Source organism: Trichoderma aggressivum (genome assembly GCF_033847375.1).
Source record: "Trichoderma aggressivum f. europaeum strain CBS 100526 chromosome Unknown scaffold_031, whole genome shotgun sequence".
In the NCBI taxonomy this organism is placed as follows: Eukaryota; Fungi; Ascomycota; class Sordariomycetes; order Hypocreales; family Hypocreaceae; genus Trichoderma; species Trichoderma aggressivum.
This window is the reverse complement of record NW_026946397.1, coordinates 212,364-239,546: the sequence shown is the minus strand read 5'-3', so window position 1 is coordinate 239,546 and position 27,183 is coordinate 212,364. Positions and strand designations below refer to the sequence as shown.

The following is a 27,183-nucleotide window of genomic DNA, read 5'->3' as shown; positions in this document are numbered from 1 at the left end:
GCTGCTGCAACTTCTTTGCGCATCTTCATCTTCATCTTCATCTCTTCCCTTCTCGGCTCCCCTCCTTCTGTCGACCGACTCTCCAGCCGTCCATCACTTCGCCCAAAGCCATTTGCAAAGGCCGCCATCTTCCGTCTCTCTTCTCTCCAATCCCGTGTCTCGTGCTGCCAACTGGCGCACGCCGATTTGGAAGGGCAGAGTTAGCCGAAGAGCTTTTCTCTGTGTGACTCGTGGGAGCAATTGGCTTGTTCTTCGGTTCAACACGAAGCCTTGACACAGGTCCAACAGGATTTCTCCCCCTTTTTCTTGACAAGCGCCTTGCGTCTACGCCTTGTCGATCCATCTCCTTGCAGGTACACCACCCAACGACGCTGCCTGGATCGAGCAAGGAAACCGGAAAGAGAATAAGAGAAAGCTGTTATAAGTCAGAGGCCGAGCCGATATACCAGGTGTTTTAATGGTGGCGTCTTCTCAACCCTCGAGCCCCAGCACTTGAGCGAGTAGATCAAATATATCTCGAGCTCCCTCTCTCCGTGCGAGAGAGACCACTCCATCACCATGAGTCCCGCGGCTGCTGGTAACTCTGGGCCTTCTGGCCATGACCACCCAGCCTTTTCGTCCTCGTTCCGGTCCGGATCTCCTCTTGCCGAGCAAGTTCTGGCTCAAGACATTGCAGAGTGCACCGATGACGACTTCGACCCTGCCGACGACCAGGTTGACGTTGAGCATGGCCATCACTTCATGTATCGACGGCCAAGCGGCGTGGCATACGGGGCGGCTCGGCCTGCTTTCAACCCAAGCGCCTTGGACGAGCCCATTCTGACACCACTCGAGCGGAAGCAATCTCGCGATGCCGAGCGCAGCCTCCTGCGGGACAACCACGTCCTGCCCCCGAAACATGCCCACAAGAGCCAATCGCTACCCGCTCGAATGTACCGAAAGATCTTCAGCACCAAAGTCCCCGTCGAGGAGTATGAGGAAGAGCCTGAAGAGGATGCGCCGCTGCTCTCTCGGGATAGCGACTACGACTATGGCACACGGACGCATCGACAGCTGCCCGACTCCGCGGGCGAAGAGGATGTGGATGAGCAGTGGGAGGAGGCTATAACGACGGGACGGATTCGCACGACGTGGCGGCGTGAGGCCAAGACGGTGCTGTCATACTGCGGGCCGCTGATTGTGACCTTTTTTCTCCAATATTCGATCAACGTGGCCGGCATCTTTGCCGTTGGTCGCATTGGTACCATCGAGCTGGGAGCTATATCACGTAAGTCGTCTCACAACCATTGATCCTTGGCGATTTCATGAGAAGTTGAAAACTAACGCTTGAACCTGATGAACTTGACCAGTGGCCAACATGTCGCAAGCCATCTCCTGCTTGGCCCCCTTCCAGGGTTTGGCCACAAGTCTGGATACCCTCTGCGCCCAGGCCTATGGATCCGGCCACAAGCATCTTGTTGGCTTGCAGTGTCAGCGCATGGCATGCTTCCTGCTGACCCTCTCTGTGCCCGTCATCTTCCTGTGGCTCTTTGGCGCGGGGCCAATTCTGCAGCGCATGGTGCCCGACCCGGAGTCTGCTCGACTTGCCGCTCTCTACCTCCGCGTCATGATCTTTGCGATTCCCGGCGTCATCCTGTTCGAGTGTGGTAAGCGCTTCACTCAGTCGCAGGGTCTCTTCCAGGCAACCACATATGTTCTCCTCTTCGCCGCCCCCTTCAACGTCTTCCTTACCTGGTTGCTCGTCTGGAAGCTCGAGTACGGCTTCGTTGGCGCGCCCATTGCCGTGGCCATTACCGAGAACATCTTGCCTGTTCTCCTGTTTTGCTATGTCCGGTTCGTCAACGGCCGCGAATGCTGGGGCGGATTTAGCAAGCGAGCACTTACCAACTGGTGGGTCATGATCCGGCTGGCGCTTCCCGGCATGATCATGGTCGAAGCCGAGTGGCTCGCTTTCGAGATCCTGACGCTGTTGGCCAGCCGCTTCGGATCCGACTACCTCGCCGCCCAGAGTGTCGTTTCGACGATTGCTTCCATCTCATACCAGATTCCCTTCCCCATGTCGATCGCCGCGTCTACTCGCGTTGCCAACCTGATAGGCGCTGGGCTTGTCGACGCGGCCAGAGTTACTGGCAAAGTGGTACGTTCTGCTCCTATAACTAATAAGCAGGGAAAAAGCAAAAGTGAGCCTTTACTGACATGCTCCCCCCCTAGACTTTTGTTACGCACTGCATACTCGGACTCCTCAACTTTGCCATCTACAGCAGCCTTCGATTCCACCTACCACTGCTCTTCACGGATGATGAGGGGGTCATCTCCATCGTGGCCAGCATTCTGCCTGTTGTCGCTGTCATGCAGGTATTCGACTGCATGAGCGCCGGTGCGCATGGATTGCTCCGTGGCATCGGCAAACAGAGCATAGGCGGACCAGTCAACCTCATCTCATACTACGTCGTCTCGCTGCCCATTTCGCTCTCGTTGGCTTTTGGACTCGGCTGGAAATTGCAGGGTCTATGGGCCGGCGTCAGCGTGGGCTTGATACTGTATGTTCGATCGAATCAACTCTCGTGATGATGAAGCAACAGCCAGGCCTTTTCAACTAACTCTGATGATTAGGGTCTCCTCGATCGAGTACACTTACCTGCTGAAGACGGACTGGCACCAAGCAGCTCGAGAGGCTGCCGCCAGAAATGCAGCGGGCTAGAAGTCGCGCAAAAGGTGTGCGCTTTTTACTCATCCCAGGTCCTCCTTTTTTACGGAACTACAGGCAGTGCGCGTCGTATCCAGATTGGAAGGGAGAACGACAAGTGCATCTGCCGTGTTGGCGACTCTGAAAGCAGCAAGGTTATATAATCTATTGTGCGGGCAGAGCTTTTTTGCTTCACCACCTACAAGATTTAGGGAAGCGGCGGGAAAGAAGCGTGTGAATTGAGTCGAGGGCTATCCGCAGGTGACAAGTAACAAGACACGAGGAGCTGCGCGAGAGCCATGAAGAAAGAGTATCTGGATAGTTCTGAATATCTCAAGGAGGCGGGCAGCATTCCTCTATGTTTCATTATTTTTTTTTTTTTTTACATTTTTCAATAGGCATGTCAGGCACTGGGTATTTACGGGATCTAAAAAAAAGACTTGTTTTTTTTTTTTGGTTTACAATTTGAGCATTTCATGGTATCTCTCGTTCTCCTATATATTTTAGGGGGGAAATAATATTCTCTGGACATTTATCTATCTAACCTCCACAGTTGCGGGAAAAGCAGTCCATTCCTCCAGCAGTGTGTTCTTTTTTTTCAACAGTCACATTTCATCTGACACGCCCTCCGTGTCCGTCCGTTAAAACTCCAGATAAGATGGAAGATTCTGAGATAGAGAGATGGAGAGAAATAGAGAGGAAAAGAAACTCGGGCAGTGTCCTTATTCGAAAACAACGAAGCGCGAGAGATTAACATTGTACATTAAAAGAGGAAACCCCGTTTAGCATCCTTGAACTCTATGCGAACTGGTGAGGGTTTTTTTTTTTTTGGTTTAGCTGAGCATGGAATGTGTTCGGATGCCCTTGGGGCCGTGTTCGCTGTTTAAAAGAGAGGGGGTTAGTATGCATGTATACATCGAAAGGATGATTTCGAACTGGATAAGAAGAACTTACTTGTAGTCGACTCTGCTCAGGCTCATTGACTTTTGTGCCTCGATGGCCTGAGCATCCATGTTGGAGTGCAGACAAAAGGCTATTCTCGCAGCCACCTGGGCGCCCAGGAACATGGCCTCCTCGAAGCCGTTCTTGCTCCACTCGCTCAGGTATGTAGGCAGAGCGATGGTCTTGATGCTGGTGGGCGTCTGGCTGTGGAAGTGGTGGCCGCTGGCGGGACCGGCGGCCTCGGAGCCGACCATGGGCGTCGATCCCGTGGCGACCTGGATCGTGTCTCTGCCGGGGACGCCAAAGGTGGCGGCCGTCGTGGCGGCCTGAAGCAGCGGGTTGACGCCGCTGCTGGACAGCTGGTGCGGCGCTCCGTTGAAGGAGCCGATGGGCGTCTGCGAGCCGGTGCCGGCGGGCGTGGCGACGTTGGACGGCAGCTCCGACGTGAACATGGTGGCCGTGGACGGCGAGATGAGGTGCCGCGCGCTGAGCGTCTGCAGGATGTTGTCCTTGAGGCCGCGCAGCCGCGAGCCGTTGCCGACGAAGACGAGGTTGTCCCAGCAGGCCGGGCGCATGTACATGTCCTCGACGCCCTGGATGGTGCGGTAGATGGTGCTGACGATGCGGTCGATCTCGTCGCGGTCGGCGAAGAGGAAGCGCTCCAGGCCGATTTCGATGTCGCGGCGGATTCGCCTGGGCCGGAGCTCAGGGGGCTCGGCGTTGTCAGTGTCGGCGTTGGTTTGGTTCCCGTTGACAACCTCGGCCGGCTTGGAGTCCGTAGTAGTTTCGTTGCCATTGCCATCGCCATTGACTTTTGATTCCTCGGTCTTGACAAGGGGTTCTGAAGGAGGTACGTCGTCGGTCCCTACGGGAGCTGGGGGTTTAGCATCTGCATCTGCCTCCGTTCCTTGCGGTGCGAGCTCTGGTGCGGGCTCTGGTGCGGGCTCTGAGGCGGGAGCCTCTCCACCATTGCTACCCTCCACGCCCTGCATATGGATAGGAGGCACAGATACGGGAGCCGGCACCTCTTTGTGGACTTCCTCCATGACAATCTCCTCGTATGAGAACGTGTTGCGCATCTTTTTGGAGTTGGGCTGTCGAACGGGCCTTGCTTGGGCTGCCGCCTCGGCTTCCTTCTCCTTGTTAGACTTTCGCCCGGGCTTGCCCTTTTCCTTTTCCTTTTCCTTCTTGGCAAGGAACTCCTTAGTCTGGCCGCTGGTGACGATGCTGGCGACATCCAGGACGCCATCATCATCAACGTTAGTCTCGACGCCTTCGTTCTCCTCCATGACGACGTCGGACGGCTCGTTGATCCGTGGTACGTCTGTAGAAACCGCAGCTGTTGGTTCTACTGCCGTAGTAGCCTGTTCTGCCGCTGCGCTTGCTGCTGGGCGCGACTGGGACTGTGATGGATGGGAAGAAGACTCGGCAGGAAGCTCCACGAGGCCTTTCAGAGCGGGGGCGTAAGGCAGCACCTCGCAGATGCCGCTCTTCTTCAGCTGTTCCGCCATGTCGTGATTGAAGTTTTTGCTCTTCAGAAGCTCCTGTAGTTTCCGCGTAAATACCTCTCCTCCGCTGATGTGCCGGTCGGGTTGCGGGCTGCCCAGGTCCATGTGGTTGATGACACGCCCGTCGTGGATGGCCGTGACGTCGACCTTTTCGTAGCCAATATCGATGACGGTCATGTTGGGCCACTTGAGCCCGTACTGGGTGGCGATGCCGCTGTGGATGAGGCAGAGCGCGGGCGTCTTTGTCTTCTCGAAGATGTAGCGCGCAATGGTCTCGCAGTCGGGCCGCGTCCACTGGGGGGATGCCATGAGCATGATGGGGGTGTTGTGGTATGTCGTGGTGAGCAGGCCGTGGACGTGGTCGAGGAAGGCGAGAAAAGCATCCATCTGGACGATGCGACCACCTACAAACACAAAGCATTAGCCCATAATCTCGTCTCTCTCTCTCTCTCTCTCTTCATTCTTCTTTTCAAACTTCAGTGTTTGTTCCTCCATCTGACATACCCTCAATTGGCCATACGGCATCCTTGTCTTCGTCTACATCCTCCACCCACTCCTCGTTCTCCACGCCGTCAATGACCCTGGTGCGCTTGTACGTGTAATACGGCCGCCACTGCTCTGGGTCCTCGTCGTCCCTGAACATCCTCGTGGGGATGCGATGAGCCGGAGGCGACAGCTCGCCGCAGCCCAGCTGGGCCATGGTGGTTCTGCTGCCGGGGCAGATGATGAGGATCTGCTCCTCGCGCCATTTCCCCCCGCTGGCCATTGCGAGCAAACTGTTGTTGTGGTTGTAATCGCGGCTGTGACCGTGGTCGATGTTGCTGCCGGTAGTATTCGCAGAGTTGCTGCAGCCGTTATTGTTCGCCCTGCCGGGGTGATTCTGCCGCCGCTGCCGCAAAGAATCGCGCTTCTAGTGGCCGATGCTGTAGCTGAGCGGAGAGCCCGTGCGAATTGCCGCTGCGCCGCTGCCGCTCGTCTTGGTGGGCGTCGAGAGATGCTGGGCGTGTTGCTGTTGAGCCGTGCGACGACAACGCGAGGGAGTCGAAAACGAGCCTCGAGATGCTCTTGGCACGCGCAAACCGTAGCGGTGTGGCGCAGGCGCTGGACCAGGCGTGGATGTGGCGCTGCTGGTGGGAAGGTTTGTGGCGGTGCAACCAGCGCTGCCGGACAGGCTCTGGATGCCGTTGTCTCGATGAGTCTCGGGTTGAAATTCAGACGCAACTTTGGTGTGAATCTGCCGCTGGTTTCTCGTTATGCTCTGTGAGACGTCCATCGTCTATTCCGTCTTTTGCTCTCTTTAATACCTAGGTATGCTATAGCATTTCGCACATGACAACAGTTGGGTCGAATAACGAAGAAGTGAAATGAAATCAAGGAGAACTCTTGAAGAAAAGGAAGAAGAGATCAGAGTGCTCGTTTGTAAAAGAGAGAGAAAATAAACGCAAGATTTCTCTCGCTCTTATAACTCCTGCTGCCAGCTGCCAGACCCATGGCCGGCCCGCCTCTCTGACTCTTTCATACTCAGTGACAGCTGCATGGCTCTCTCGCTCTCTATACTGATTCATACTGCTTCAGATCTCCAGAAATCTTTTATACCTACACATACACATAGCCTTACAAAGATTTACAAAGGTTAAACAGGTTCGAGTTGATCACGAGAACATACGAACAGAGTCCAAGTCATGGAAGGTCTTTTTTTTTTCTGAAGGGACAAAGCTTGATAGCCTCTCCCTCCCCTCGATTAGAATTACTAAAAGAGCAGAAATACGGATCCCAAAACCAAAGAGAAAAAGAAGAAATATCCGTTGCCGCGTACGCAGTATCCTGTTTGCGACATCATTTGCCTCGTTATCGATGGTTCCCTCTCCCCCTAGCGGTCATATCATACACCAGAAATGTTTCCCCGTCACAACCTCTGCAACTGCGGTTAACCCCCGTCATCGCTCCATGCTATCGCAAAAAGGGCGCCCTGTATCTATGTGAAAAAAAAAAAGCACAATGCCCAAGTCTCCAAACGCCACTAGATTTTTCTTCACCAAAAGTAGTTCCAAGCAAGCACTTCATTCTCGAAGCCGACAGCGCCGCCCATATATCTCGATGTGATATAAAGAGCTTTATCCCAGTAAAGATCCGCACGCCAATTATTAGTCGATATCCATAAATGGGAAAAGAACAAAACGAGTAAAGAAATAGTCAAATGAGAGCGCGAAGGGAATATAATAATTTCGTGTAAACCGTCCTCTTGGCTGCTGGGTAATGAATGCTGTCTGTTTGTCGTCGTGTCGCGTGTTCGAGTTGTCTCGTTGTTTAGTTTGCCACTGCCACCGCCGGGCTGTGGGCAGTTTCGGTGGGTGCAGAGGGAGAATCATCAACTTCCTTTGCTTCTTGAATCGTTTTCTTGGGGGTATCATCAACAATCTTCTCCTCCATTAGAGAGAATCTCTGCTCAGAGGTGGGCGTAGTGACGGAGGATCCATTATCGCTCCAACGGTCCTCAGTCACGCCAGTGTAGATGGATGAGGTGTGCTTCTTCTTGTTTGATGCGGCGTCCGAGTTGTCAATCTGCTCGTTGTGGGGTTCGTTCAACAGAGCGTCGTCTTGCTTGCGTTCCTCCAAGTCGGCCTCGTCGGCACTGGACTCGTCGGAGCTGGACACCTTCTCCTCTGAAGCCAGGGCCAGGGTTTTGTGCTGGAGCTCTTCTGCGGCATCGCTCTCATCGCTCTCATCGCTCCCGGAGTGCTCAGCCTCCTGCTCTTCCTGCTCCGTCGCTGCCACTGCGTCGATCTTGTCGGCATTGGCTTCTTCACCGTCCATATCGCCATCGCTGCTGAATGTCTGGCTAAGGGGGCTCTGCAAGTTGAGCTCGTCGCCAGTGGCGTCCTTGTTGGCAATGCGGGACATCCTGGCAGGGCTACGCGTTGGCAGAGGTGGGGGTACTCTCTTGGCGATTGTCACAACGTTGCCCCGAGCTTGGATCATGCGAGAGGAGAGGGCCTGCGTGCTAGTTCGCTGCACCGCAGCGACCTCGAAGACGACGGGTTCTTCTTCCTCAATGTCATCGTCTTCATCGGCATCATGCATGTCGTCGTCGTCGTCGTCGTCGTCGTCGCTGTCATCTTCCTCATCCTCATAGAGCCCTTCTTCTTCGCTTGATTCGTCGTGGCTCATCGCATCTTCTTCACGGCGAAGGCTTTCTGAGAGGGAAATGGCATCGTCGTCGCTTAGCTCTGATTCGTCTGCAAAGTCGGGGCCGACGGACACGTCTTTAGAGAGCCTATGGGCGACGGCTTTTGCCAGCACCGGCTCTTCTTCCTCCTCTTCCTCCTCTTCATCTTCATCTTCATCATCTTCCTTTCTTACACTCTCCGCTTCGTCATCTTCCTCCTCCTCTTCCTTTACAGACTCGATATAGGCTGGAGAAGCCCGCCCGCTGCCGCCGCTGGGGCCCGGGCTGGGAGACGTCGCCGGTGTGTTGCCCACGTCAGTCTGGGTGCCGGCATCGGTCACCTGGCTCCGGATGGTGCGCATTGACACGTAGCTGTTCCGGTTGCTTCTTGATACAAAGGTATCCATGCTCTGCCGGCTGAACTTGGACGCAACAGTTGGGCTCATGGGAGCTTGGTTCATGTCGAACAAGCTACTTGTCGGTCGAATGCGAGAGCCAGCCTCACGGATCTCCAGACCCGCCATTTCCAGCGCCAGGACACCAAAGGGATCCGGGTCATCCGCCTGGGGGATACCAAACGAAGTGTGAGGAGAAGCGGGCATCGACACTGCTTTGGGAGGGCTTGTAGTGATCAAAGCGTCACTCGGCGCAGGCTCCGCAGCAACCCTGTTGATGACGGCATTGTCGTAGTCGGTTCTTCCCTCGGCCATTTTGAGGACTTCGTTCAGAGAAGTCGTCTCTTCGACACCTCGAGCGACATTTCCAGCAAGGATGTCCATGTGAGTGATGTCAGTGGAGCCGTAGAAGCGGTCGTTTTCGTTGCTGCGCTCAGACAGCATGCATCCGTACAGGTTGACTGATTGCTGCTGGCCTCGCGCTTTCATGTAAGTCAGCACGGTGTTGCCCAGATCTCTCCAATTGACCTCGGATTCATCAGAGCCAATTGAGACGGTCTCTCCCGTCCGCAGCTCGACATCCTCGCCAAGCGTCACTCGCGGCCTGGAGACGGATTCAAGCGCAGAAAGACTGCTAATGACCAGGACGCAGTCGTAGACGTCGACTCCGATGATGAAGCTGAGGGTTGGGGTGTGAAGCATGATGCCTGAAGGCGGAGACCAAGTGCCGTCCGACTTTCTGGCAATCAGGATGCCTGAGCCGCCCGAGCCGGTCATCCACAAGCCGCTGCGCATGCACGTAAAGACGGCAATGGCGGCAGCATTCTGTATTATTCGCTTTGGGATCTTCTTGGGAACTTGATCCAGGGTCCTGACGCCCGTCGAGGTAGAAGACGGAGACGCCGGCACGTCGTCGATAGGGGCGAAGTAGCCGTCCACTATGTGAGCTCCAGGATTAGCATTGAATCCTCAATTTGCTAATGGGTCACTTGAGCATCAAGAGTCTCGCAAATGAAGAGGCACCAACATACCGCAAAAGGACTTGAGGATGCGGGCTGCTTTGTCGCTCTCGAGGTCCAGCGTCGCGGGCCAAAAAGCTTCCCGCTGAACCCGCTTGACCTGCATATTGGCGGCGTCGGTGTTGATCTTGGACAGGCCATTGGGGGGCGGAGGCTGTGACGACCTGTTGGGCCAGCCGAAGACGCTGCCGGTCCTGGAACCGCCAGAGTTCCTCTTTTCCCACGAGGGCAGGAAAGCAGAAACGCGCTGCATGGCTGCGGTCGAAAGGGGTCGGTCGAAAAAGGGTTGGAGGGGCCTCTCTCGGCCGTTCAGGGCAGGACCGTCACCTTGACCGTCACCGTCACCGCGCCTGGGGGGGGGAGAAGAGGAAGAGGGAGAAGAAGGGAGAAGGGGAAGGAAAGCACCGAGAGGAGAGGAGAGGAGGGTGAGGAGAGCATCAGCCAGCCCGGATGTCGACGCTGCCACCAGGAACTGATGAAGCCGACTGTGGTTGGAGGTTTGCAAAGGACAAAGAGTTTGTGAGAGCCGAGTTCACCCTTCCAGTCCTTCAGGTGCTGACGGCGTCCATTAGTGATGCTGGAAAAGACTGCAGTGGAGCTCTGACCAGGACTGGGGGGGAGGAAACCCGCTAAAAAGCCAGCGCAGCACAGCAACAGCACTGGAGCACAGCACCGGCACAGCACACCTTGGACCTCCTCCAAACCCGGGCTCGGCCCCTGCAACTTCGCGGCTCCGGATCTGGCCCAGAGGGTTGTCAAACCGGCCTGCTAGTTCCCTCTGGCCATTACGCTTCCAGCATCAAGAGACGACTGGAGACGTGGAGTGAAAATCCTTCTGAGCGTGCGATTGGATCGCCTCGGCTGCCTAAGACCACCCGGCTTGAGGCGGCGCCGGCGCCATTTGCCAGCCCAGGCCAGGTACAGCTCAAGCGAGTGGGTGGTTCCAACCGTCATTGTTCGTTCATCCAGTGTACTGTACAGTATCTCAGCTATCTTAGTAGACAGGTGCCTTACCTATCCCGCTACATTCCCGGTCGCTGTCGGTCTCAACAATTCGGACATCGTCAGATCAGTTTCGCCTCCGTACTAATTCATCGACCGTGTTGTTTGTTGTTGTTTCGTGCACATGCATGCTCGCACATACTTGGCGGCCCTGCTGAGACAGAGTGCGTGCACCCGTCGTGCACCGTCACCGTCACCGTCATGGTACATTAGTACTCAGCCTCGTCCCGTCTCCGCACCCATTGACTTTTCTCTTCTACTGTTATGTATGTACCCTGTCGCCAACCACCACTACTACTACAATACTCGTACCATTTTGATGTCGTGCAACGGTGATTGCCAGCCTCCCCTGGCATGCCCTCCATGCTGCCTGTACGGATACCCTTTGCTGCCAATCACGGCGTCCAGCGTCGTCCACATGAACAAGGTCGGATTGTCTCTGTCTGATCAAACCAGCAAATTTCCATCGGGAGCGGGGGGATTGCGGTTTCCCCTCTTCTACGAGGGCTGTCACACGCTTCGTATTCATGTTGTCATGGATAATGAGATTTGATCACTCACTGAGAGAGACGCAGAGAGACGGAAATCGTACGTATGAATGTATACTCGTATACTCGTACAGTACATTAGGTACTACTTGGCCGGCATCAATCCCCACAAAGAAGATACATATACATCTCGGGTCTACCTCATATACGATGATTCACAAACAAACGCGCATGTCCACTCAAGTGAGACTTGTCGCACCCCTTGAGTTCGAGACGAAATACGAGCTGCTCATCGCTGCCAGCGACGCCTCTCGCCTCATTCATTCGTGATCCAACGGCCGCAAGCTCTCAGCGTTCCCGCTTTCGCCCTTTCCGATTCCCTCCCCCCAGACCATGGACAGCGCCAGCCTCTCCTCGTCTCCCGTTTCTCGGCCCCCCCTCCCCCTGCTTAACATCAAACGATTTAGCGCATCTATTCGGGTGATACTGACGTCGCACTGCAGGGAGAGCCGTCCGTTTTAAAACCGATCGCCCACCAAGATTGCTACGGAGGCGTGCTAATTGGAATTAATTATGGGACGGGCAATTGAATCAGAGTGTAACGTGGGCAATATAGGGCTGCTAGAGGGCGGCAAAGCATGGCCCTGGATCCATGTTCCTGAGATGCTGCTAACTTTCGACCTTTGTGGGACCCGTCAAAGTCAATAAATCAGGACCCGGGGCTATCTATTGCCATTGTGTTCGATTGGCGAGGACAATAAGCCCCGAGCAAGGCAACCTGAACTCGATTCAATTCGCGGGCTGTGTTGTGTTGGCCGTGACAACCTGCGCTGGACTGGATCCTTGTACGCTACATGGTGGCATACTCGTATGTTTCCAACAGCGAGATTGATCCTTTACTGCTTTGGAAGACGCGCATACATATGAGGCTACACTGCGCCAATTGTCCCAAGCAAGCAACCGAACATGGATGTCCATCTTCACGTCTGTGTGACGGCAGCGCTGTTCTCTCTCACTGCATTGTCTTTACCCGGCTTAATGAAAAAAAGGGGTGATGAGGCGCGCACCTGCATCACAATAAAGAAGAACCAAACCCCCCCCCCAATGTCCCATGTCCCATGTCCTCATCATGCAAGGTACCACGTATGGGTAATTCCACCAGATCGGATCCAATCCCGTAATTAATGTCTAGCCTACGAAATAGTGTATCTGCTCATCTCATACCCCTTCTTTATTTTCGTTCATCCCCATCTATCCGGCTGCAAGCGCAAGTGTGGTAGCGCCAAGGGGTCGGTAATTTGGTTTTGTACAAGTCAGCATGCTAAGATTTTTTCAGCTGGAGGCCACTCACCCCGAGCGATTCTCTCACTCTCTTGTTTCTTCTTTTTCGAAGTCGCAATAAGAGGGCCCTGTACATGTGATCACCCATTACATAGGTCAATTTCACCGCGGGAACTAAATGTGTCCTAGTTGAAACAATACCAGCATCTTGGCCAGGGAGGCGGTTGCTCTCTCTCTCGTAAGCTTAGTCGTGGCTCCGTATTTGAGCTTTCAGGCCAAGGGGAAACAATTCAAGAAAAGAAAAAACTGAAAAGGGGGATTTCCCGAAATATGATTCATCTTGATCTGAGTCTAGGCCAGCTGAGCTTTTTCTCTTTCCCTTGGCCTTTTCCCGCTGAGTCTTCTTATGGCAGTGGCATTCTTCCCTTGCCTTTTATTAGGTACTAGGTAGTTCTTGCGGCAAAGCTAGTCTATTTCTTGAGTACCGAACCTTTCCTCTCCCTTGCTTCCCTTAAATTGGTGACTATTGCGGTTAGTGTACGTGGTGATGTTGGAACCATCAATGATGGCAGCCTCTGCGCTAGCTGACGCAGGAACAATACATAGCAAGGCTACGAATCCGGCTTTGTTATGTTGAGATTATCAATATCTTCGTACATGCGTCGAATTGGCTGTCTATGCCCTCTTTTCCCCGCGAGGATTGATGACTATGTATGCTTAGAGATGCTCCCTCAACACAGCAGCATATATATATAGTATATGCGTATTCTAGTAATAAGATTGAAGAGTGTTGCTGTCAATGACGATGTATACCCACCCAATAGGTACTCGATAAAAGGACTAGCTAGATGATCCCATGTTTCATATGTTAAGCTACCTTATCAATGACACTATATACAGACCGATACAAGGATGGCGGCTGAAAGTACCTAACATACTCAAGGAATCGAGTATCCAGTACCCAGGTAGTAGTAAGAGCAGTGTATAAACGGTTATCCTCCGCAATTAGTTCGTTAGATAGTCGCTCCCAAAATAACTATGTAAAGCCGAGGAGATGTCGTACTCTGAGCTGCGTCTCATGGCCTATCACGATTTATTTTCACCCATGCGAGCAGAGATGGGGAGGCTCTGGAGCTCATCGGCTATTCCAACGAGCGCATACTGATCAAACAGCGTCTTTGTTTCGTCAACACATGTGAAGAAAATTTCTCTTAGTTCAAGTTACATGCCGTGCAGCGAGTTAGACATCAGCTACCGTACGCTAATGTGTGAGTGGCCATATCGAAAGGCGTCACAATCCTGCCTGGACATGGACGACCTCGTTTACAACTCTTCACTAATGCAACAGTTCAGAAGCATGGATTGGATAACGCAAATTACTCTAGAGAATTCGCCCAAGAGCAATATATATGAATCTATCTTTGCTGTATCACATCCTAAACAGCGTTCATCAAGTAGTAGAGTCATCAACAGGTTAGTACTAGGTAGGTAGGTAGACCTTGAAGAAAAGCGCAAGTACAGCCTTAACACGAAATAGGCAGATTTTGCCACTTAGCCGTTAGGAGACTACTTCTCCCCATCCGCATACTCAAACTAATTCTCGTCAGACAGTGGGGAGAAAAACCTCATGTCATCAATATCTCCATCTCAGTCTGAACTACAGATGACAACCACATCTCACGTCGCAAAGAGCCGCCATCAGAATAACGTTAATATACCAGTGGAATTTCGTCCAATATTCAACGAGAATCACCTTCAGCCCCTCCAGCGACACCTTTCAACTTGAATTCGAATCACAAGGCTCCAACATTCACCACCATCATTCGCCATCTTTTAAAATGTTCAAGTCAGCTCAAACACCCATACATCCATCTCCCCTCCCCATGTCTCCAACTCAAGAGACTTACTCATTCCATCATATCTCTTTCACGAAAACAGGGCCTACAACAACCTCACACCCAAAACTCGGCTGGGCGTCGGCGTCGCCATCATCGCATGGGGCGGCTTGGGATTGTATCTATCTGACAAAGCCGAGGAGAAGCTTGGATTTACGCCGACCGAGGAGGATAAGGCTGAGCTGCGCAACATGACACCCAAAATCACCACTGTGGACAAGAGCCAGAGGTGACACGAGAGGGGTGGCAAACTGCAATTTCGAGGGCAAATTCCAGAGATGACACGTTCAACATCTCGTGTATACCTAGGTCTGCATTATCAAGCATGACAAGGAGCATCAATCACGAAACAGTATATGATGATAACCCAAGGTTGTGAAAAGCCCAGTCTATTGCCCATCACTCGCGTTCTGTTCTCTCAGCTACCTGACTGTACCATTGGGCTATTCTTTTACTAATCTGTACATTTTTCGCATGTTTCCCCTTTCATCCTCCTCTCCCTCCATCCATTCCATCCCATTTTGTTTTTTCTCTGCCATTCTTCATATCACCAGGCACGTAGCACAAAGCGATACTCATTATGTAGCCTAAGCCACGAAATCATGACGGCGTACCAGGAAAACTGCCAAAGCCGGCCGGAAACCCCCTCTCTATGTCGGATCGAAGTCTAAAAGAACTCAACTCCACCCTCTCTATCCGTACTGAAATGCAAATAGCGACACAAACAAAGACCACAAAGACGCCACCTATGCCGAGCCCTCATGCATGCATGCATGGTAAGCCGAATGGATTTGTCGCGCATAAAGTTGCCTATATCCGCGATCCCGTCGTTTGTGTTTTTTTTTGAAAAAGAAAAAATGCAAGACATAAAGAAAACGAAAAGGGGAAAAAGAAAAAAAAACAGAAAAAAAAAACAGATCATACGATCGAAACCAAAACTCTTAACTCCATTGGATGCAAACCACCCTGCGGTTTTTTTTTTCATCGGATTTTCTTGACCCCATTTCTCGATTTTCCCCCCTGTCGACAAAACGAAAAGAATTGTATCAAATTGATACGCAGCATGGATGATTCCAACAATCTCTGCCGCATCAGCAGGACTATACCGCATCTTTTGACATCAAACTGCGGACTCCGAAACACCGTTTTCATAGCCAGTTGGGTTGTATAGCACCGGCGCTAGTATTGGCCAGTAGTACAAGCCGGATACGGGCGGGGAACCTGGACAAGGATATTTAATTCTCCGGCGAAAAGTATCGGAGCAAGAGGCAGAAAAAGCATGTAGCTTGGTTGCCTCCATTCCTGCCATACAGCTGCCAGAACAGCCAAAGGGCTAAATGGCGAATTGAGTTGCGCCGGGAGTGTCAAATGATTTCATATAGTCCAATTGGTTGGCGTGAGATCCATCTGGAAGCGCAACAGCTACCCCCGGTGATTAGGCTCGACCTTGGTTCCGGTCTGTGACTGTCCGTGATTAGGGGCTGGTAGTAGAGATGGATGGATTGGGGTTGAGTGCGCACCAGCCTGGAAGACCTGAGACCAGTCAAGGCCCGGTTGTTGGTTCGGGTTGGAACCGCCGTACATGGGAATACCATTCTGGCCAGGAGGCATACTGTAGTTGGGCATCTGTTGATTGGTCATGGAGCTAGAGACGTCGCCGCCATACTGCTGCGAGCCACCCATTACAGGACCAGCCATGTTCCTCCGGTCTGCATCGCCATCAATTCTACCCATGCTGCTCGACCTGGAGAGCTGGCTCTGATCACCTCCCATGCTGTTCATTCCATCCTGAACGGAGACAATGCCAAAGGGGTGGACAATGTTGTTTCCTGTCATGTTACCGAGTCCATTCAAGTGGTTCAGATCTCCTCCGTTTTCAAGAGCAGCCTTCTGCTGAGCCTGGGCATTCTTCTTCACATGAGCCTGGGGGTGAGACAGGTGGCTAGCGCCGGTGGGGTTGCCACGGCGAATGGAGCACTTCTGGAAGTGACGCTTGAGAATGTCGCTTCGGGAGAAGGTGTCCCGGCAGAGGACACACATGTAGGGGCGATCACCGGTGTCTAAAAGAAAAACGAGACTTGGTTAGCATCTTTTTTTACTTTACTCTTCATTCTTTTCCTTCCCTTTCTTCTTCACCAAGTTGCGAAAGGAGGGTTTGGGAGGTACTCACGGCGGAGCAGGTGACGCTTCAAGTGCTTGGCGTGCAAATACGTCTTGGTGCAGTGAGGGCAGGGGAATTTCCCGTCTGCGTCCTTGACAGGGATGACGGTGTTCTTTGCGCCTGTTCCCGCAGCCTGAGCAGTAGGCCGTCCGGGAGCGCTGGGCAAGATTCCACGACGTCCCTGAGATCCAACGACGTGGGTCGGCTGCTCGCCGTCCTGGATGAGGGAGTTGGGCTGCATCAGCGAGCCGGGGCCGTAAGGCGAAGCCACGCCAGGCTGGCCTATGAGGCCACCCGGAGGCATGGGGCGAAGGACGGGAGGACCACGTCCGCCAACCGGCGCAGGAGCAATTGGCTGAGGGTGAGAGACCGCTGCGGTGGCTTGAGGCATCATGCCAGCAGAAGTGGCATAGCCCTGGTGAGGGTACGGGTTCTGGGCCATGGAGTAAACGGCAGGGCGGTGACCAGGCTGCGAGGTCTGCTGGTAGCTAGGAAGGTTGTTTTGGGTCGGCGTGTTGGGAGTGCCGGGAGTTCGCGGTGTATGCGGGTGGCTTCCGTACAACGGCTGCATCGCAACGGTATGAGGCTGCAGAGGAGGGAGCGTCTGCGGCAGAGGAGAGCCAGTCTGAAGCTGGTGAGGCGAGATGGCAGTAGGCGACGGGTATGTTTGGGCCGCAGACGTCGGGACGCCATTGCTCGGGTACTGAGGGTTGTCCATGATGCTTTGCGCAAAGACGCGTCGAGAGCAAACCGTGTGTTTTTGTTTTGCTATCGCGAGGGAGACAGAGACAGCAGGTTCAACAGGCGGCGGCCGGGAAGAAGGCTGCGACGTTGAAACTGAGCAATTGGCCGGAGAGTAGCCGACGAGACCAAAAAGGATGCAGTAACTCGAGGATGAAGATGAAAACTGTAAAGACAAGTTTACAATCGTTCAACGAGGCCCACGCGCGATGTTGCGAAAGGGCTGCGGCGTTCTGGGGAAGGTGGAGGTGAGGCTCAGAGTATAACAGGTCCCTCAAAGAGAAAGTTGGTTAGGTAGGGAACAGTTGGAGTGGGGTGGAGAACTGGGTCTCGTTCCTATTTTATCCTGGAGAGAGAGAAAACTGTCAGGTAGGGTCACAAAGGCAAAAGTAACTTCCGTGGGAGAGCGACGAGAGAAAAAAAAAATAAGTGCCAAAAAGCGTGGGTGTGAGAAAAACGCTAGCAGGGGGGAGGGGTGGTGGAGTGGCAACAAGCGCCTTTGCCAGGGTGCCAAAAACACAAAAGTGGGCCGTCGCAGTGCAGCCAAAGCAGTGCAGTGCAGTGCAGTGCGCTGCGGTGCGAGTACCTGTACATGTACAAGAGCATGTACCGAGTACAAGGCGCTCGTAGTGCCCGTTGGGAGATGCAGCAACGGCGAGAACGCGAGAGCAGGCCGGTGGCGAGTGGGGCCACAGCAGCGCCATGAAGCGGTATCGCGAGGGCCGCAAACAGAAAACCGAGAATAGGAATCGAGGCAACGTGATGCGAAACCAGAAGCAGCAAAAGGGAACTGGGTTGGGATCCTGCCTAGCAGAATGGGTACGGGCAGCTCTGGTGCGGTGCAGGTAAGGGTTCTGGCGGGCAGGCTGGGGCATGGGAGGGGGATGGGAGGGGAATCCAGCACCACGACTGGAGGTTTTTCTTTCTTTCTTCTTTTTTTTGTGGTCTTTTTGGAGAAGCAGAACAAGACGGAACGGCGACCGAGGGGGGGGGGGGCCCTCTTTTGCCCACATACCTTGGCAAATGCCGCGGCTGATATCCGATGGACTCAGAGACGGCGAAGGGTTTTTTTCGTCTGGCTCTGTGCGAAGGGCCGCGAGATAGAACAAGATTGAGGCGAGGCACGAAATCCTTGGAATTGAAAGACGAGGTGAAGAGTAGTTGGCCGGGTTGGAGAGTTGAAGGAAGAAGAAAACGGATGGCAAAGTCAATTCGAGGACAATAAAACTGTGTGCTGTCTGTGATTTCAACAGGAAAGACAGCCGGGAAAAAATAATGCAGCCAGCGCAAGGGCGCTAGAGGCACCGGTACTCGGTACAAGATACAAGATACAAGGTACTTTGATTCCGGCGACCTTTGGAGAAGGCTAGACGCGTCGGACGAGGGGACGAGGGTGAGGAGAAGAATCCGAGAGAATCCCTTGACTTGTACTCTATTCATACCTCACTATTGTACAGTACAGTACAACTTTGCCTACTCGCACCTACTAAAAAAAAGAAGAGATGTGTTTTTTTCTTCCTTTTTTATACAAACTAGCCGTTAGCATGTACTCGCACGCGCGGAGCCCCGAGTCCAGATAACAGACCGATTTGTTTCAGCCAGTCCCTTATAGCAGAGTAGGTAGGTGGCTTGCCTGCTTGCAGCAATACATGGCCAAACAAGGGAGCATCCAAAGAAAGTGAGGCGTATAAAGTTTCCCGCTAAGGAGAATTTCGTTTTCTTTTTTTGCCTTTTTTTACGCACATCACTTGCCACACCACATTGTTTGGCACCCACCACGCAATGGCCTCAGCGGCACTAGTGGTGTTGCACGTTGACTTCCACTGACAAGCCACAGTACATATCTCAACCTCCCGAGGCAAAATACATACATAAAACTGTTCTCTCACCTTCTTTTTGCCCCAAACTTTGCCATTCCTCGTTTCCCTCGCCTGTCCCGAGCGCTTCTCAGCACGCATTGCTTCGTGCTAAACCCGCGCACGGGGCTAGTCGCTCGCTCGCACGCACCCTTTTTTTTGTTGTGTCGTCGCCCTGTGATTAGTCGGGCAAGGTACCTCCCGCCACCGGATGATCAATTAAGCAACATGCCTGGTACTTGCTGCACCGCGGCCATCACCTGCCGCATCCAGCCCCCGCCGTGCGTTGTTGGATGTACCTTATTTGTAAAGGAACAATCCCTCGGCCGTCCCTTTTGTATCCGTATTGACACCCGCCTCGACAAAGTTTCACGCCAACAGCGTCAAGGCAGGGCGAGAGAAAAAAAATTTAAAATAAAATAAAAGACCCATCTGCCAACAAATTGCAACACTTCACGTTTGCCTGTGCCGAGCCTCAATGGGAGCGTGATTTCACAAAAGTCATCAGTTTGCTCGCGGCAAAACCACATGCTACCGTTGGCACCCTACAAAATCCGGTCCGAGATATGTATACTCGTATGTACTCGTACGAATGTCTCGTCTCGGCCATGGCAAATTTGACGACACGCCAAATCCAAGACACCTCAGGGTTCGTTCGAATGATGCCAGCGCCGCGACCAGGGGGCGGCATCTTTTACTCTTTCGCGTAGTGACAGGGGTTCCAAAAGGCTCTGGCGGCAGACGGTGCCGATGCTCGGGGGGGGGGGGGGGGGGGGTGTCATGTCATGGCCCTTTGCAGCTCTTTGTGACGGCTCGTCTCCAACCGTCTCAGCGTCAAGCGATGGTCGCTGGCCCTGCCCGCGGCCAAGCCCCTCGTCATTGGGTGACTTGTCTGCGCAAATACTCCCAGTAAACGCGGATTGCGCTGTAATAATGCCCATGTCGCTCCCTAGCCTCCCTACAGTACAGACGCTATCTTGTCTAGCTCCTGGGCTGCCAGCAGCGAGTGCTGCCAAGTGGCATTGATGCCAATGCTACCTGTCCGGCGCCTGACGTCTCGTCTATCCCGTCCGTCTATCTGGCCCACGATGCCTCGCTTTCGAATCACGGCGGCATGGGAACCCAAAGCCCAAAAGGCGTCTTTGCTGCTAAAGCCGAATAGGCATCAACCATCGTTATCCTCATCATCGTACATACAGGCAACCCCATGTGGCATATTCTGGTGTGGCATGGGAAAGTGGCATTCTCATCGGGGAGACTCCCTCTGTCCGACAGGTAGGAGTATTCGTAGTAGAGACGGCCGTGCTGGCTGCATCCATTTCGACGACAAGTTGTGTTGCAACCTGGTTTGAGCCATCCTATGCTACATGCTCGTATGCATCCTCTCCTCGTTTCGTCTTCAGGAAGCACTTTGGCCGCGACGCAATTGCTCCCTAATTACCTCATAGACGGTCCGGCGGTCAATCATAGTCGCCGACGTCGCTGTGCGTCGTATAAGCTCGGCGTTTGCTGTGTACATACTTGCTGTAGTGTCGATTACTTTTTATTGATTTTTATTTCTCAGCAACAATAGGTACTTTCTCAGCCCGAAGCGTCTTGCCCATCTCCGGCTGCCACCACAAAAGCACCTGTTCCCTCGTACGAGGATTTACCACCCAGTAGCGGGATCAAGGGCTCATACGGTGACAATGCAGCAATAAGGATGGCTGAGCAACGACACTAGTCCGATTTCTCTCTTGCCTTGCCTGCCTTCTCTCGTTGTGAGTGCTCGTAAAAATACTCGTACTTCGTAAGCCCAGCCTGGTCAACATCGGTCTGATATTACGGAGTGCCAGCTCCTACTGTACTGTACCGGACTTGGCACTCAGCACCGTCAACTCCTAGCACATGCTAACATGTGCCACGGGCCTCAATGCCAAATCGATATTAACGGGCTGCCTTAGCCGTGCATGGCATCAAAAGAGCACCCAGACCCTACCTACATATCAAGTGTCAATGCAATCCTGCTGCTAGTGCCGCAATAGCGGTTTATGGCTGTTTATCTGCAAGTACTAGCTCTTATATCAAAAACCAAGTATCAATGCCCAAAAGGCCGTTGAAACGGCACCGCATCACGCGGGATGTCAAAATACATGTGCGCAGGGTATCACCGCTAATGTACTGCCCGTACGGGCCATCAGCCTCTTCTACATCACATGATCATCAAAAATGCCCAGTTTGGATCAGAATTATCCTGACATGAGATGCATATCATGGGTTTGATTGGCAGTTGAGCATCCAGAAGAAAAAGGAAAGTACAAACCGGACCGGACCAGATGCGCCTTCATCACAGCCGTGCCTACCCAGGCAGTATTCTGTACCTGCTAAATGTGTCTGGGCGGAAAAGAGCCATGTATTGATTAGCGCAAACTCGGTTTCAGGTCTTCGGCTGTTTTTTTTCTCTTCGTTCGTCTCTCTTCTTTCAATCTTCAGTTGTTGTAGGTACATTAATTACCCTTTCTGCCCCCTCTCTCTCGCCTCAACTCTCGGGCTCGCTCAACCAATAAGTTGCCGACCTTGCTAAAATTCTTCCATGACGGCTTGTACACCGCACGGAGTTCAGCGTACAGTAGGTCCTACAAGCGGTTGGTTATGCGCACGAGTCAAGTAGGAGCATGCTAATCCAAGCACTAGCATTCTCGATTCCGGTCCGATACTACTGCTGGGATGTCGGCTTCGGAGTATTGAAAAGAGGACGGAGTGCTCTACACCCCGCTACTCATTGGGGGAAAAGTTCCGCAATCGCAATCGAAACTCGCTTTAGTACTTCTTGGTACAATTGTAGAAAAAATAGGCCAAAAAAAAAGATCAACACACTAGCCGAAGAACTCAGTCGGCCGAATTCCAACTCATTGGGCTTGCACCCTTTTGAGATCACGTCATCTTGGCGTTGTTCAATCTCATACTGTGTAAGGCCACTTCGCCGTTTCTATTTGTCTCTTTTTAGCATTCTTCCATTGCAAAACGCAGTTTGTTAGAGAACAAGGACAAAAGCCGAGCTCGTGGGCTTTGAAACGCCCGCCAATCGCTGCCATTACGCGTCTACAAGTGCAGACGCCTTCTAAAACACCCCTGCTCCATGGAAAAACCATGATGGCCAATGGTATTTGGCAATGGCCTCAAATGGCATCGAACCCACTCTGGACAGATCTTGGTGGTGGACCCAGGCCACCCTCCTTCTCGCGAAGACCTCAGGGCCCCATGCTCGGTCGATTACTTGCGTCCCCTCCTCAGCGGCAGTGATTCAAAAAGCTTCGACGTGGAATCCAGAAGCTCTGGAGCCCATGAGCGGTGGAGTCTTCCCGCTGAGGGACGCAGATTTGGAGGACCCCGTTTCCTCGCCCCCAGGTAGATTTCGTTGGCCCGGGAGTCAGCGCCTCGCTTTAGCTTTTTGCGGCTCTGTCGATTGAACCTACGATCAAGGGTTTCAACGTCGTTGAAGCGTGGTGCAGTTGTTTCTGTGGCGCTTGCTGAGTGCCGACCGGACCACATCATCAAGTCTCAGGTTTCTCATCAAGACGATGCCCATGGTCGATACGCCCCTAGCTCCCCTCCCAGACTCGAATATGACCAACGCTTTCGTCGGACAACGGCCGAAGGGGAGCCAGCTCAGGAGAGCCGACCTTCGCCATCCGCGAAAATTGTCCGCCGGAGCAACCCTGGTACATAGAGCAGCTTGACTTGCTAGTACAAGTACAGTATGTCATTTTTGTGTTTATGTTTTATTGCCTTATTCGTGTTTCTCTCCCTCTTTTTTTTGATCTTGATGTCCGTGCCAGTCCAACAACAAGGGGTGGTTCCAATCTCTCGCATTCTCTTCTTTCGTCTTCCTTCTCTTTCCCTCAGCTGTGCAGGCTATCCTCAAACCCCTCACGCCGCTTTACAGCCACTTGCTCCGAAGCATGCTGAGGGAACCTGAGCTACGAGTACGAGTTCCTTAGGCCTGGCACTAACACGGCTTAGGGTGTATGATCTCCCTTTCAAACGTGCTCACTCACCGAGGAGAGAGATTCGGCAAGCGTTGTAGATTTGGCCGCGGACTGTTTTCGGGCGAGTGGGTATTAAAGCCTGATCTGAAACCGTTTCGTCTCAAGAAACATGAATGGGAAAATTCTTTGTTCTGTGGCTACTCCGTATGGTTCATGGGCAAGCCAGGCGCTACAAGACCGTCGGAATCGCTCAGGCCGTTTCTGTTCAGCCTAGCTCGCGGCTAATTGGGGGTCGCCGCATCGTTACGTCACCCCCTTCTTCCCGCAGACTCCCGAGTTTTCCCCAAGCAGACTAGCCCCAGACCTGTACGGCACCACTGCGCCTCACCGCCTGACGTGCAGATTTTTTGGCCTCATCTCTGCGACATCTTATCGGTCCAGCAAAGCCCAGCGAGTCAATGCTCACCACTAGTGCTGCTCGAATCTAGACAATGGAAGCATCCCAGTCGGCTGACAAATGGGGAATTGCCATACCATTTGCTCGCGCCATGGCCCAAAGAGGCAGCAAGCCCGCCGACCAAGTGCACTTCCTCCCATCACCGCGACAGGTGGCTGGCCAAGTTCCAGGTGGTCCCCTCACGAAGACGCATGAGTCGCCGGATACGAGTAAGTCTGAGGCCGAGGTAGCTGCTACATGTAGGCGTCAAGACTGGTGTGAGAAACAGCGATGTCATGGCCCGGGTTCAAAAGCTGTGGCTCGGTAACCGGTAGGGACAGTGTCTGGCGACACGGAGCTGGACACGACAACTGCTTACTCCTGTTCGTGCTGAAGATTTGCAATGCGCGCGCACATTTGAGTATCCTGAGATGGCCGCACTCTACTGAGCTGCATTTGTACTCTACCTACTTGGGTACCAGATGCTCCCTCCGGAGCGCGATCACGATTCAAACGCGCATCAATCACTGGAAATCCCTGTCGTTTGCGTTTGGTTCCAAACCGGAACTGCTCAAATTGGGAACCCGAATGACATACTATTTACCGCCATGTGTGCGGTTGGTTCTTTTGAGAAAGCTGAGACATATTGTTCATGACAATCGCATTGTTGACAAATCAACAATTCGATAATGCGCCGTTTGCTGAAGTTGGTGGGTGGGATGCTCTTTTGTTCAATTTCCTCGCCTTTTTTTTTTTTTTTTCACTTCTTGCGCCCCAGCACGCCAACCTGGGTTCCAACCTTCTGGGACCACCCGATCGATCGTGGCAGAATTGAACGCACGAATAGGGCCTTTGTGTAACGCTGGAAAGGACCACGGTGGTCGCTGGTATCCATTCCGTCCGCACACTTACTTCGGCATTGGGGCCAACGTTCCTGGCGATGCAGCGGGACTGGTGGCATGAGTGGATAGTTGACATGTTGGCTGCCCGTTCCGAACTTCTCCATCGGCCCCATTTCCACTGCGTTGCCAGATCCGTTGGGATCAAGATTTAGGACGCTGGCCTACCAACGCCCGCATCCGAGGAGAACCACAGCGGACGTCCTCCGTACTTTTCTCCCCGTCCGTTGACGATATGCTACCAGCACATGCGCCCTGAACATGCACCATGTTTGGACTCCATAGTAAGATTGGGCTGATATACTACTACTACCACGCGCGCGTGCGACCGAGTAGAGCTTCGTGCTTCCCATGCAGCGGGCGGACACCAGCGGCTGTTTATTTTAGGCATGGTATTGCCAACGCGTTTGCCAGTACCACTCATGTGCGCCTCTCAACATGGTTCGAGGCCTTGCGCATAGACTGTCCATCCACGACTTCGTATTTGGGCGCCTCTTGGCACCTTGATAGCTCAATTCTGTCAATATGAATGGAATCCCAACTACGAGCACATGAATACGCGGTGGCCTAGGCGTGCTGCCAAGCATGAATCGCCACGATGACGACCGAAACAGATCAGCGGAGGAAATGCAATGGACGCAGCACACTACAGCACTCGTACTCGCACATGCACTGCTCTGGATTCATCTCATCTCTCATTTCACTTCATTTCCCAGTGCGGTCATTTGCACGACGACAGGCCCCCGAGTGCTACCATCACTGCCTCTCAAGGCAACGTCTGGTTGGGTTGGCGACGGATTTCCTTCTGATATAAAGTACCATCTACCTCATACCCCTGGCTGGCGGGAGGGCGTCTCCATTGTTGCCGTGTTTCTTTACCGCACATCAAGATATCCAAGTCCACGCCCCAATTTCCCGCCGGCTGCGACGGAGTCCGGAATGGAACTAGCCCCAACCAAGTCACTGCCATTCGATCCTCGCAGTTTTTGGCGTGCAGGAGACCATCTTGGTCGCTTCGACGTCACTGCTAGCATCCAGGCCCGCCAAATAACCCCGAAATTGCAGGGGTATCTGGCGTGTTAGCGCGAACTTTTCCAGAGCTTGGATGCTTGGCCCATCCTAATGCGAAATGTGCTCCGTACGGAATATATTGCTAGCCCAGCCACTGTGACGAGAATCATGCTCTTGTAGGTACTCCCTACATTGCCCGACAAAATAAATCTAGCCAGCGGCTAGGTGTGCAAAGGAAGGGCGGTGACTAGAGGCTAGTCGAGGCTAGCAACAACAAGACGCTCACCAGCTCACGATTGCTTCTAATAAGTGCTGCCACTAGCGGGCAGAACGGCCAAAGTTCTCAAGCCCAGGTGGTGTCCGCAGAAGCCCCAAATGGGCCACTATTGGCGGGCTTCCACGTGGAAGTGGCCTCGCGAACATTGCAATAAAGGATGAGACTTCCGCCATGCAACCATTTGGAGTGCTGAACGGGAAAAAGGCTCCTCGCGGAGTCTAGTCTTATAGAAGGTATACACACTACCTAGGACGCGCAAGGCAAAAACATAGCATATTATTCTCACAACCTCACGCCATGCCATGATGCTGACCACAAATAAAGCACTCAAGGCTGGCAACAGTCGAAACTCTGCCGCCGCACTCTTGCGTGCGAGGTAGAGTAAAGCAGAGACAAAGAGCCACTGGTCACTAGTACAAGTACCAGTACGATGACGGTGACGGTGAACCAGCAAGAGCTTTTGGGGGGAAAGGAGCTGGAAACAACAAACGTGTTATTCGAGAATCGAATATGTCACTTGATACGAAGTGCCTCCCTCTCCATTAGCCATCCGAGTAAGATGTTGCATCGCACGCAAAGTGTCATGGTGTGGTTGTTAGGATCAGTTGGTTGGCCTGTACTGACTGGCACAGTATGCTTGTCCAAGTTGCGAGGGACATGTACACGATACACTGGCATATTACGAATACACCTTCCCCATTTTTGCCGACGGGCCTAAACTCCGATTCAGCACTCGAGTCTTCGTTCTGGGCCCCATGTCCATCTAGCTCCGGCATCCATGCTTTGGTTTGCTAGCACAAGCGCCGAGTGGGACCAGGGCTTTTCTCAGAAGTTTGCCGAATGGAACCGACATATCAGGCTATTGCTAGGCTATTCAGATTACCTAACACGCAGTGAAAAGCGAAAGCCGCGGTCCCCTTGTATGGAACAAGACGCCGTGCGTTTACAACAATGAACCTACTAGCGCCGGCGAAAGCGGGAATATACATACAGGCGTGTAGTAGCGGTACTACCTACTGGGTAGTGATGCTGGTCACGGAGTACAGAGCACTTGTTGCCCTAGTTGTATTCTCAACGAAGGAAACCAGAAGGGGAAGAGGGGGTGGGTTTTTTTTCCCTTAATCCTGCTGCCTGGGAGAGGGCACTGAGCAGCTACCACTCGTGTCAGCTCACCATGTGCTATTCTTAAGCATTGCACTACACCCGTGCGGTCACAAGAGCAGCTTCTCTAGGCCCAGGGTGACCACTGGGTGACTGGTGGGAGTATGGCCCAGACGTCACATCAAACCCTTGGCATTCAGTTATGCAAATCAGGCACCAAGAAGAGGATAGGGCTTGCATTCGTATTAGGTGTGTTGCTGTTCTTGGACGGAGATGGATGGATGGCTGGGCTTTCGGACCACTCAACACCCCCAGGCTGGCAACCCCCATGGATGAAGAGGGCTTCGTGCT

At 53.1% G+C, this 27,183-nt stretch overlaps 6 protein-coding genes across 6 annotated transcripts; 2 read left to right on the top strand and 4 right to left on the bottom strand.

The window, feature by feature from the left end:
• Positions 1-558: 558 nt before the first annotated feature.
• On the top strand, positions 559-2,701 carry Triagg1_7240 (uncharacterized protein; the record flags this gene model as incomplete). Its single annotated transcript, XM_062901954.1, has 4 exons — positions 559-1,267; positions 1,350-2,137; positions 2,212-2,540; positions 2,614-2,701. 4 exons carry the CDS (start codon positions 559-561, stop codon positions 2,699-2,701), a joined length of 1,914 nt encoding a protein of 637 aa, XP_062753816.1.
• Positions 2,702-3,519: 818 nt separating this feature from the next.
• On the bottom strand, positions 3,520-5,902 carry Triagg1_7239 (uncharacterized protein; the record flags this gene model as incomplete). The annotated part of the gene is made up of 3 exons (XM_062901953.1): positions 3,520-3,565; positions 3,641-5,540; positions 5,641-5,902. The coding sequence occupies 3 exons, from the start codon at positions 5,900-5,902 to the stop codon at positions 3,520-3,522; spliced, it is 2,208 nt and encodes a 735-aa protein (XP_062753815.1).
• Positions 5,903-6,046: 144 nt separating this feature from the next.
• Positions 6,047-6,409, bottom strand: Triagg1_7238 (uncharacterized protein; the record flags this gene model as incomplete). Its single annotated transcript, XM_062901952.1, has 1 exon — positions 6,047-6,409. One exon carries the CDS (start codon positions 6,407-6,409, stop codon positions 6,047-6,049), a length of 363 nt encoding a protein of 120 aa, XP_062753814.1.
• A 1,034-nt stretch (positions 6,410-7,443) lies between these two features.
• Positions 7,444-9,969, bottom strand: Triagg1_7237 (uncharacterized protein; the record flags this gene model as incomplete). The annotated part of the gene is made up of 2 exons (XM_062901950.1): positions 7,444-9,635; positions 9,729-9,969. 2 exons carry the CDS (start codon positions 9,967-9,969, stop codon positions 7,444-7,446), a joined length of 2,433 nt encoding a protein of 810 aa, XP_062753813.1.
• Positions 9,970-14,325: 4,356 nt separating this feature from the next.
• Triagg1_7236 (uncharacterized protein) lies at positions 14,326-14,615 on the top strand (the record flags this gene model as incomplete). The annotated part of the gene is made up of 2 exons (XM_062901949.1): positions 14,326-14,372; positions 14,426-14,615. 2 exons carry the CDS (start codon positions 14,326-14,328, stop codon positions 14,613-14,615), a joined length of 237 nt encoding a protein of 78 aa, XP_062753812.1.
• A 1,189-nt stretch (positions 14,616-15,804) lies between these two features.
• Triagg1_7235 (uncharacterized protein) lies at positions 15,805-17,261 on the bottom strand (the record flags this gene model as incomplete). The annotated part of the gene is made up of 2 exons (XM_062901948.1): positions 15,805-16,442; positions 16,553-17,261. 2 exons carry the CDS (start codon positions 17,259-17,261, stop codon positions 15,805-15,807), a joined length of 1,347 nt encoding a protein of 448 aa, XP_062753811.1.
• Positions 17,262-27,183: the final 9,922 nt, after the last annotated feature.